Here is an 11,763-nt window from a genome sequence, read left to right as displayed (position 1 = left end):
CTGAGCCCTTCCTGTGAGGTGCGGATTGTCCTTCCCACTTCTCTGGAGGACTCTATCATGCAAGGATTCCCCATGGTTAGGTTGCTAGTAACTGTGTGTGGGTGGCTGGGTGAGTGAGGTTGGGACCCAGTTCTGTTATCAGAGCCACATAAGCTGTTAAGAACCAGAAAAAGACTGATCTCCTGGATCCCAGTTATCAACATGAAATATATCCAGTTACGTTTAGGAGAAGGTCATCTGGTTCAAGCCTGCCTTTTATAGATGGAGGAGCCAAACCCTTAAAATGCAGCGCAGCTGGCCTGCAGAAGTGCAGAAGGCAGTGTATGTGTGAGGGGCCAGGTATGGCCCTGCACTGCTGAACAGGATGCCTGAAGTGAGAAAGGGAAATTCCATCTAAGAAAGAGAAGGCAGAAAAGTGGCTGTTTTCATTCCCACACTCAAGGTGTGAATTCCTTTATTGAGTCATGATAATTTTCAAAAATTCTGAGTCCTGATACTTTAGACTCTCAGCCCAGCTTTTACCTCTTTGTCCCCAGACTCCACACCCTTCAAGGTGCCTCACAGTCCAGTGGGGGAGTGGGGGCTGCCTGGGAGTGGGACTCCAGCAGCTGTACAACATTCTCTGTTACCCCTGGCCCCCTGAGTCCCTGGTTCCTTTGGTCTCACCTCTAGGCAACTGTCTTTCAAAAACTTCTTCCCTGGCACTTCCTCACTAATCAACAAAATCTTTTCCGAGGCATTGTCCTTTTATGCACACTTGTCCAGAGCTTTTGCTTTTATAATGTGCTTTTCTGCCCAGCTTCTTACTTGATCCTCATAAACACCCCAAGGGAGGTAGGAGGAAAAGGATTATTACTCCCATTTTACAGGAAAGGAGACTGAGGCTGCCCTCTTGGTTCTCCAGTGTTGTCAGCGAACATTTATGGGTCTCAGCCTCACACTGGCCCAGCCGTGCTCCTTTGACCCAGTTTCTAGGTTTTCTCTCTTTTGTTTTCTTTCTCACATCTCCCACAATCTCAATGGATTCTACACGCAGACACATAACAAATACAGCTGATGATCTGTGGCTAACTGAAGGCTGCAGTCAGAAGTCTTTGCGTTGCTTCGGTGGTGTCCCGCTAGACTCCTTAGCTGATTTCGAAGGGAAATGCGTGCCACTCTTGTTCCATGCTTGCAGTCTTTCCTGTTTATAATTCATCATCTAATCAGATTTTCCAGGGGATATAAGTATGCAAACTTCCGTTTTACCCAAATAGATCTGTTTTGGTTTATTTTTCCTTGCCTAAATGTTAGGCATCCAACCTGATGGATTTCACAAATTAATATAATTTATTTTCCATCTTGTCAGTACAAAACAAAGGTGTTCTTAAGACAAAGCACTGAAGACCACAATCCTTCCTCCTCTTCTGTCTCTTGAGTCAGCATCAAGTAAATAGTTCCGTAAACAAACATGTGTGGGTCTGTGTCCCTGTGGCGTGGACCCACTGCTTTATTCCAACCTTAACTGGTTTTGTCCTAGTTAAATACTAAGTAGCCTTGTCTTATCAAAATGGAGAGTCTCGTAGCATCTGGACTTTCATCAAGGCCCGTTTCATCTGCTCGTAGCTGACGAACATCACCACATTCCAGGATCCCAAACGCAAAAAGGAGGGTGTAAATCTGATGAGAGAGACAACCACATGGTCAGGTGGGTGGACTGGAGTCCCGCAGAGATCTGTGTGCCCTCCCCGCTCAGTGCTGGTGCTGAACTTCTGTTAGTCACGAGCACTTCTGAGATGGTTCTGTCATTTTCTTCTCTACTGAAGGAATTTAGGCTGAAGTCAGAGTCAGGCAAGGAAAGAAAACTAGCACTTTGAGCCAGGTTACCGTGTTAGGCAGTTAATTCTCACAGTTTTATCAGGTAGCTGTGATTGCTGCCAGTTTCTCTTCAGAGACCAGGCTGAGATAGCTCTGTTGAAACCACCTGACTCCACTCCGCTGCTGAGTGTTTCTGGGTTCATTTACAACCTAAGCAGCCACCCTTGAGGAGGCCCCTGCCTCCAACTGGAGGCATCGCAAGGCGAAAACAACTTGACGCCAATTTAGCTAATCTCCCAAGAGCCTGCCTGTCCTGTGACAGGGAGAGAATCCTCACCTCAGCTGTGGTTCACCCACTGAGGGAGGAGCCTGGCTCCTGCCCTCCTCTTCAGCCTGTCTCTCCACCAATCCCCTCCTGGTTCTCTCAGCTCGGTCAGACCCTTCCTCCCACACCTTTGCTCACGTTGCTCCTTCTGCTTGCTCCTCTCCTTGCCAGGCTGGTTGTTCTTGGCTCTGTGGGACTTGGCTTGGGCACCAGAATCTCACACCAGGGCCTCTCTTGAACCCTCAGCCTGGGCCCCTCACAGGGAGGATGTGGCACGTGGGCAACACATGTGAACTCTGGGGATGGTCCTGAGTTCAACTCCCAGCTTGACCAGCTTCTTAATCTTTCTCAGCCTCAGTTTACTTACCTGTAACTGGAGGACATTGTCTAGAGGATTCAATGATAATGGACAGGGTTCGGTATTAGTAAATCCTCAATAAATGTCCCCTGCTTGTTAGCTGCTCTTCAAAAGAAGCACAGCACGGGGCCCAGCACCCACGAAGTGCTCAGGGAATGTTTGCCAAGTGAAAGTACAAGCCGAGACAAGTGGGATGAAGAACCTTCTGATGGCGGCACTTATAGGAAAAGAACTGTCAGCTGAAGCTCAGTTTCGTGACATCATCTCGGGGTCAAGGACATGTGTGCTTGTTGGGCCTAATCCAACAGTGGGTGCCAAAAAACCATCCTCAATGGTGGAGGTACGAGGGCCAAGCAAAGAGCTCAGTGTGGGATGGAGTGGGTGGTGTCTAAAGGTCAGGGTTTGAGCCGTGGCTCTGCCGTTTAAACTTTGTGAGCTGGGACAATTTCTGTGACCTTTCTGAGTCTCATTCTCCTCCTCAGTAAATGGGGAGAAATAGCCCAGTTCAGGGGGAGTGTGGAGATAATATATGTGAAGTGTTAACCCGAGTCTTCATGCTTAGTGACTTGGTGGTCATGGTGATTGTTCATAACTTTATTATAGAGAGCTGATTTTGTGCTGGGGACTCTGGGAAGTGGAAGATGAATACAGTTGACCCTTGAACAACACAGGTTTGAACTGTGTGGGTCCACTTATACAGTTTTTTTTTAATGTTAAATACTAATGATCTGAGATGGGTTGAATCTGGGTGTGGAACGAGGGATGTGCAGAAACCATGGCAACAGAGGAACCTCGTATATGGAGGGCTGTCTGTAAGTTTTACATGTATTGATATTTTCAACTGCATTGGGTCCATGTCTGTAACCCTGGTATTTGTTCAAGGGTCAGCTGTATAAGCCAGTCTTTAGCTGCAAGGGAGTTGTACTGTAGCATGGGGGATCATTTAAACTTACAAATACCGTCCTACAAAGTAGGAAGTGGTGGGTACCATAAAAATGGTATCAAGAAAGTACTGCTGAAGTTCACAGAGGGGGATAATTTGTACCTGAGAGTGTTACAGAGAAGGTGGTATTTTAACTAGTCTTGAAGGACAATAAGGTGTAGAAGACGTGGATGGCACAGGAATGGCTTCCATGCAGAGGGAATTGTAAATGCCAAGAATATGTGAAGCACATAGTGCACATGGGCTGTCGGCAGTGGTGATCCGCAGTGAAGGCAGAGGGTCAAGGAAAAGCCTCAGGATTACCAAGCACCTTTCCCTCCTCCTCCCCTGCCTGTGTGTTTGGGGATGCACTTGGATCTATGCCTAGACCCCCCTTTTTTTCCCTCAGATAAGCCTCCCTGATCTGACCAAATCTGGTCCCCTCTTTTCAAAAAAATATTTCCTTAGGTCTTTATATTGTAATTTTCCTTTGTGGCATTTACATCTGTGCTGTTCAACACTGCGTTTCTAGGTGAACCCACGGCAGACACACTCTACATGGAGGGGAGGAAGGGAAATGGGGAGGGAGGCCTGGTTCTCGAGGAGGGTGTGCTGGTGGCAAGAGGGGAGCTCACCCCTTGTAGAAGGCTGTGGGGCCCTCCTGGGTCACCATCTTCAGCATACAGTTGAAGGGGCTGTGGTACTGGCCTGGGGGTGAGTTCATATACCGCGTCTTCACCACATCCACTGGGGAGGCCACCAGGGTGGCACAGAAGCCAGCTCCAAAGGCAGAGACAAAGTGGCAGGGGAAGTTGTCTGTCTCAGGGTGGGGAAGAGCAGATATTGGGCTGTGAGATGAAGGGCCTTTGTTCTGTTTCATGTGTGTTCATTGTTTGTCCCTAATGAAACTCAACTCCTTGAGTATGAGGTTAGTGTAGTCCAGGGCTTGTGCTCAGTCATATGTGACTCTTTGTGAGCCCCTGGACAGTAGCCCACCAGGTTCCTCTGTCCATGGGATTTCCCCAGGCAAGAATACTGGAGTGGGTTCCATTTCCTCTTCCAGGGGATCTTCCTGACCCCGGGATAGAACCCGTATCTCCTGCATTGCAGGCGGATTCCTTACCATCTGAGTCACCAGGGAAGCCCAGTATGAGGATAGTGTTTTCCAAATCTCTTGCAGTGCCAAGGCGGAGCTCTTGATAAGGACTCACAAAACTGGGCTGTCCCAGAGCTGGAAGCTAGTCCGGCCCAACCACCTCATTAGAGGGAACTGAAGTCAGAGAAGGTGACCCTTGCTTGAAGGTGCACAGGGGTAATGGTGCTGGGCTGGAACCCAGGTCTCTGGCCTCCTGTCTGGGGTTCCTCCTTTCTCATCCTAATGATGTACTGGGCACCGTGCCTCCCTCCACTCCTTCTAAAGCTCAGTTGCCTGCGGGTGGTGCCCACTCTGTGGAGTCCCAGTCCCCTCCAGACTGTGGGAGGGCTATCTGCCTGGAGCCTAGGGCCTCACCGGTGAGCAGGTGGTAGTCTAGTAGCTTCTCCTTGATGATGTCATAGGTCACCATCTCACCGCAGTTGACAATGGCATTCCTCGTGATGTTGGGCAGAATTCCTGTCAGGAAGGGGGTGGGGCTAATGAGTGGGAAATAGAAGAAGTGGACCCCCGGCTGCAAGGCCACAGGCCCAGTTGGGGGATACGGTGCCTCATTCCAGTGGTCAAAAGGAGCCCATCCTAGATGGGCAGATTCCACACTTTCCTTTCTGATGTTAAAAACTCAGATTATCCATGTCCATCTTAGAGACTTGTGTGTGTTTGGGTCACATTTCAGAGGATAAACTGTAATATCCATCAAAATTAAAATATGCCTCCCTGAGACCTGGCTAGAGCCAGAAGAGGAAGCCTTTCTTTGCGAGAGGAATGGGAGGCTTTTGAAACAGTGACAGGGTGCAGCCATGGCAGAGCCCTTGGAGAGGGTTGAGACCACCCGCTGGTCTCACAGATGAGGGCTGGGCTCTGGGAAGGCACACAGCAAGCAAGGCTGTGACTCAGGTGTCCTGCCTTTAACCATCACTGGGTCATTGTTTTCTTCTGCAAGATTCATGTGACCCCTGGCCACATGTGGGAGAGACAACATTATTTGTCAAGGTGGTCACCATTCAGACACTTAGGGATCCTTAAAGCCTTGTTCCCAAGGAAGCCCCCTCCTCACGACTGCTTCCCCCAGTGGCCTCTGCTTCTTCTCCATGCCCAGCAGTCACCCCTCATAGGCCACTGCTGGGGAGGCCCTTCTCTCCAGCTCCACACACCGGGAGCTCACGGGAACTTTGAGGCCCAGCTTTCACATCGCCTCTGCCTCCCAACGCCCCAAGCCCTCATGCCTGCACCTCTGTGTGAGTCCAGCACATCTTGCCCTGTGGAATGGCTGCTCCTTGACATGGCCCCTCCCCTCTGTGACTGGGAGCTGTGAGGGTATCCTCTGTTCATTTCTGTCTCCCTCACAGCCCTGCATGTGGTGAAGGGTTGGTAAACTGAACTGAATTTGGGGCAGTATGGCAGGTCAGCTGGCACACTGGGATGTGTTAGGATATTCCTTTAGAACTGCTGGAACAGTCCTGATGGGAGCTCCCCGCTTGCTCAGTTCCCTGTCCCAGCCCTCAGGTGGAGAAGACGCTGCCCAAGACCCCCAAGCCTGGAGCCCAGACCTACCTTTCCACAGGCCCCGAACCCCTTCCTCCCTGGCGATGGTCCTGTAGGCATCCATTGTCCCACTGTACTTCCTGATGCTCCCCGGCCCAGTATGCATGCTGGCCTGAAAGCGGATCTTCACCACGTCTGTGGGTTGGGCACAGGTCACTGCCATGGCCCCCGTGGTGCAGCCCGCCAAAATCCGGGTAATGATGCTGGAGTCTGGAGACGAGGAGAGCAAGCAGGCCAGCATTGTACTACCCCACACCACTGCAGGCCTGATGCTGGTCTCTGGGGGCTGCCCCTGCCCCATGCCCACCTCTCCCAGGCCAGGGCTCCAGATCCTCCTTGACAGAGGCTCAGTCTCCTCATGAGCCTCTGTTACTAGCTTCCCATGCCCCAGCTCTGCCTCTGGGTCTGCACCGCCCTGATCTCCTGACCTACAGCCTAGATCCTGCTTTGACCCACCCCTCAGCACTCACGGTCTGATCCCTTGGGGGTGTAGAACTGCTTGACAGAGTCGTAGAGGCCGATGCGAATGGAGGCGAAGCTCATCTGGCGCTGCAGGCCAGCAACCAGCCCGCTGTAGAGGCTGCGGGGGCCCTCGGTGCGCACCATGGTCAGGATGGTGCCCAGCACCCCGCGGTACTGGGCACTCCGGGCCGCCTGGGCCGCCTGGTTCTCCCCCTGGATCTGAAGGACACCCCGCAGAGTATGAGGACTTGGGTGGAGGGTGGGGGGTGGGGGGTGGGCAGGGCTGGACCTTGGAACAAGCATAATCACAGTATCACATCTCAGTAAAAATGACAGTTCTGTGTAGCAGTTGCCAGCCCACAAACTGTTGTACATAGTGTGGTAAAATGGAGGGTGATGGTTTTTCTCGTTACAAGTTGTCTGTGACTTGCCTAAGCTTACACAGTAATTCCTTACTTCTCACTTTATGGCTTACAAATTAGGGCAAGGCCATATAAGGGCCCTGGCACATCCTGCCAAGGAATTAAGATCTTGGGTGATGGTGATGAGGGGATGGTGAGGTAGGGTTATGGATAGTGAGTGACCTGCTCAGGGTTCTCTGTGAGGAAGGGCAGGCGGGCAGACGCTGCAGGTGCCATGGTGGAGAACTCAGCCCCTCCATTGTTGGGAACAGTGATCCTTGGCCAAAGGGCACCTACCTGCAGGCGGACCTTGGCTGTGTCCAGTGGAAAGGTGAGGAGGTCAGCAAAGCAGGCTGCCGTGCCTGCCCCCAGGAACTTCACAGCCGTTGTGGGGGGCCTCTCTGAAGGTTTCAGTCCAACCATGGTCCCAGAGGCTCTGCCTGGTCCCTCCAGGGCCCAGTGGAGGTCCAAGGAGAGAGGCTGCTGCCCAGCCTTGGGCTTCAGTGCATGGAGGAAGCTGCAGGAGACAGGCCAGGGGAGGACATGGGACCCGTGCCCTCCAGGCCCATCCCCAGGTTCCCCTCAGCACCAGGAGTGGGTTTGTAAGTGAAAAGCCTGAGCAGGGCTGTCTTAGCTCTGTGGATTTGACTTATAAGAACAGGTCGCTTTCCTCCCAAATCTCTTACCATCCTCACCCTGCCCTTTCCCTTCCCCGTTGGAAGTGGTCTTCATTGTATAAAGGCTCAGGCAGAGACAGACCTGGTTTTGACTCCACACCACAACCCTCTTCTTCTTCCCCAGCCTCAAGCTGCTTCCTGGGAAAGGCCTGCTCCCTGGTGTATAGTTGTTGTTTAGTCACTCAGTTGTGTCGGGCTCTTTGTGACCCCATGGACTGCAACATGCCAGGCCTCTCTGTCCTTCAACTATCTCCCAGAGTCTGTTCAAACTCATGTCTATCGAGTCGGTGATGCCATCCAACCATCTCATCCCCTGTCAACCCCTCTCCTCCTGCCTTCAATCTTTCCCAGCATCAGGGTCTTTTCCAATGAGTCGGCTCTTCACATCAGGTGGCCAAGTATTGGAGCTTCAGCATCAGTCTTTCCAATGGATATTCAAGGTTAATTTCCTTTAGGATTGACTGGTTTGATCTCCTTGCTGTCCAAGGGACTCTCAAGAGTCATCTCCAGCACCACAGTTCGAAAACATAAATTCTTCAGAGCTCAGCTTTCTTTATAGTCCAACTCACACATCTGTACATGGCTACTGGAACAACTATAGCTTTGACTATATGGACCTTTGTAAGCAAAGTGATGTCTCTATTTTTTAATATGCTGGTGTATGGAGAGCTCGCCCAGCCTTATCTCTTTAGGTCCTGCCATCTCAAATCAACATGGTAGGGGTGGGAGGAGAACCTGGGAAGATGGGCAAGACTGCAGCACCTGGAGAAGTGGGAGGGGGCTCCAGGCGCAGGGAAGGGCAGGCTCTGTGAGACAGTCCAGGGCAGGCTTAGAGGAGGAGGAGGGAATGGCTACGGGGCATGAGGCTCTGGGGGCGGAGTGCTACACACCATCTACTGAATTCTTACAACTTGGCTGCGGGGTAGCTTCTCTCCTCTCCCCGCTTTGGGCTCAGAGATGTTGGCCTGCTCAGGGTCACCAGTGTCAGAGCGCGGGTCGCTCCGCTCTCCTAGGCTTGAAACGGTGCTGGAAAGAGGGCAGGATGGTATTTCAATCTATTTTACAGGTGGGAAAAAGAGAGGCTTAAGATGGAGAGAGACTTCCTCAAATTCACAGAACTGCAGCCAGGGTCTTGTGGCGGCAGTAAGACCCCCTTCACTGTGCATTCCACTCAGTGGCCCCAATGGATGTGGTAGAATGGATGTCCACCATCTTGCCTTTTTGTTGCGTGTATTCAAAGCCCCTTGAATTATATGCAACCCCACTCTCTGGGGACTTAAGTGCTAAGCATGTGCAACAACAGCTTGGTGAGGAGGTTGGGTGGGCACTGCTGTCCAGGCTGGCAGAGGAAGACAATGCGCCCGGGGAGGCCAAGACAGGTGCCTGTCAGTCAGGGCTTGGGATCCCCCTGCAGGGTTTGTCCCACAGCCCATCTCTCTGCCTTTCTGTGTTGCTCCCTGAGGGGCTGATGTGGAGCTGAGTCTGGCTGAGGGGACAGCATGGCAGACCAGCCGAGGGAACACCGTCCTCCTTCCCATTTGCCTGACAGAAGCCCAGCAACTGCCAGGAGGCTTGGTCCCTGGTGGGGAGGCTCTGGCTCCTCTTTTGGGGTTGGAATGCATGTGTCCGAGTGAGTGCAGGAGCAGCTCCCAGTGCCCACATCCCGTCAGCCTCTCTTCCCTCAGGCCCTGGCCTTTCCCCTGCCCATCTCCTTCTGACAGGAGCAGGGCTGCTCAGGGGTCTGAGGGCCTGACTCCCAGGGCGGAGAGGCCCCTGGGCGGTGTGTTCTCTAGTGTCTCTTACTGGTTGTACGAGTGTCCCTTTCCCAAAATGTTTGGTGGCCACCCAGGCTCCAGTAGAAGAACCCTGCCGAGATAGGTAGTTTTACTCCGCTCTCAGAGTTAGGAACTGAGGAGCAGAGGTGGGACCCCCAGAGCCGTGTGGCTGCACACTCCTTGCCCTTGGCCCCTGGTGTGGAGTGTTTGTGATGGGCCAGGCCCCACTGGGTGGCTTTGAGCACTTCACGAACTGTGCCTTCCGGGCTGGGTCTGTCTTCCTGGGGAGCCTGTGTCCCCAGCCAGGGAGCTGAACCATCTGATATGGCTTCCCTTCTGAACCTTCTTAGTCCTTGGCTGCCTCTGTCCCAGACCTTCTTTAGAATTGGCTCATTCCCCCCACCCCCGCCCCTTTGGCTGCATGGCATGTGGGATCTTAGTTCCCTGACCAGGGATTGAACCTGTGGCCTCTGCAGTGGAAGCATGGAATCTTAACCATTGGACAGTCAAGGAAGTCCCTAGAATTAGCTCATTAACTGCCGTGATTTCTCCCTGGATGGGGGCCCCAAAGCAAGGACAGGAGCTACTTATCCCACTTTTCTGTGCAGCCTGGTACCCGGATGGCCTGGGGCCAGAGGGACCCAGGGAGGACCAGACGACCAAGCGACCCCACGGGCTGAGGTGGGGAAGTGGGAAAGAAGCTGAGATGCCCACAGTGTTCTTTGATGGAGGGGCTCAAATGCCCTGGCTGTACTTAATCTAGCGAGAATGGGGGCTGGCTGGTGTTTTCAAGTTGATGGATGACACCATCAGACCTGTGTTCAGGTCAGGCTGGTGGAGGCATCGGGGCTGAACAGGGAGGGAGCCAGTGGAGGCTCTGAGACCAGTGAGGTTGAAGGGATGGTGCACCAGAGGTGTTGGAGTCTGGCCTTGGTCAGGAGCAGCAGCCAGGAGGCAATCCGGAACCTGTTCCAGAGGCTGTCTTGAGCCCCCACGGGGGCAGAGTGGATGGGCGTGGACTCAGGCGGTGTGGGCTCTAGACTTTCAGTGGTCACGTGGGGGCAGGACAGGGGGAGGCCACCAGGGTGGGCAGAGGTAGGGATCCTGAGGCTGGTGCTCCCCGACCTCTTCCTTTATCCCAGCCTCCTGAAAAGGTACTTGGGAAGCCCTAGCGGCCAGGAGACCTAGCCCACTGACATAGGTGAAGTGTAGAGCGGAAGTTCCTCCCCATGCTCTGCTGGGGCATGAGGAATGGGGCATTCCCGCCTTGCACACCCAGAGTAGTGGTGCCCCGTTAACATCTGCTGAGCACTTCCCACACCAGACACTGCGCTGAGGGCTTTAGAGGCAGTGACTAATTCAACCCCTTTATAAAGCTACGAGATAGTTGCTATGATTGTCTGGGTCCAAGGGCCCCGAAGCTTTGAGGGCTTCAGCTAGTCACAAGGCTAGAGGGATGGAGAGGGATTAGAGCCCAGTCTGTCTGGCACCTGCTCCAGTCCCACCTCCCAGAGTCTCAGAGCGAGCTCAGGGTACCTGGAGTCCCTTGTTTACAGACTGGATTCTTGGCCCTCAGCCCAGGATTCAGGTCTGAGCCTGGGCCCTGGGAATCTGCATTAGAAACAAGTTCTCTGTGGTGGCTCTGGAGCAGGGATCAGTCTGTTCTGAGATGCCCTCGACCCCACCTTTGTGGCAAAGCCTCTCCTGCATGCCCGCTGAGTCGGGGAGCACCCCCTACTCAGGAGGGGGGCCCTCCTGGGGAAAGGGCTTTATGCTCTGGAGGAATTGTGGGGACTCTGGGCCAGACTAAGCAGAAAACCACATCTTATCTTTGGGGATTTGCAAAATCACAGCTGAGGCCGCCAGCAGAGCAAAAGGGAAGTGAGTCCTTGGTGAGTGACAGGAGTGGGGGTGGAGTCCCAGCCCCAACAGTGCCCTCATCAGGGCTGCCTTTCCCTCATCCCGACTCAGTCTCTACCCGCTGTGTGCCACCAGCTCTGGCTGCCAGCTGCCTTTGGGGAGAACATGGAGAAGGAAGATGGGGTGGAGGAGGGTGGGGTCTTACCTGTAGGGGCAGCCAGGGTGGCGGAAGCATGGGGCCTCTCTAAGGCTCCTCAGGGCTCCGTCCCAGGAGGCGGCAGCAGGGATCTGATCGCCCCTTTGCCATTTGCTGGAGTTTCTGCAGCCTCTGGCTTGGCACCTGTCTTTATACACTTTGGCTGACCTGAAACCTTACCCTGGAGTAGCTACTTGACAACCTGGTCACTTGACCAGAGGCGGCTGGTGCAGGGCAGGGAGGCGAGGGGGGAGGTCAGTGTTCCAGACCTGCTTCAGTTCCCTTGACTTGA

General features: G+C 53.4%; 1 protein-coding gene across 1 annotated transcript; it reads right to left on the bottom strand.

The window, feature by feature from the left end:
- Positions 1-422: 422 nt before the first annotated feature.
- Positions 423-11,614, bottom strand: UCP3 (uncoupling protein 3). Its single transcript, XM_020879859.2, has 7 exons — positions 11,481-11,614; positions 7,261-7,480; positions 6,571-6,781; positions 6,110-6,310; positions 4,913-5,014; positions 4,038-4,218; positions 423-1,659 (listed from the first exon to the last, which is right to left on the bottom strand). Exons 2-7 carry the CDS (start codon positions 7,384-7,386, stop codon positions 1,545-1,547), a joined length of 936 nt encoding a protein of 311 aa, XP_020735518.1. The 5' UTR covers positions 7,387-7,480; positions 11,481-11,614; the 3' UTR covers positions 423-1,544.
- Positions 11,615-11,763: the final 149 nt, after the last annotated feature.

The sequence above is a fragment of the Odocoileus virginianus genome, chromosome 10 (assembly GCF_023699985.2).
Source record: "Odocoileus virginianus isolate 20LAN1187 ecotype Illinois chromosome 10, Ovbor_1.2, whole genome shotgun sequence".
Classification (NCBI taxonomy): Eukaryota; Metazoa; Chordata; class Mammalia; order Artiodactyla; family Cervidae; genus Odocoileus; species Odocoileus virginianus.
The sequence above is the reverse complement of the archived record's forward strand: the minus strand, read 5'-3'. Positions and strand labels throughout refer to the sequence as shown.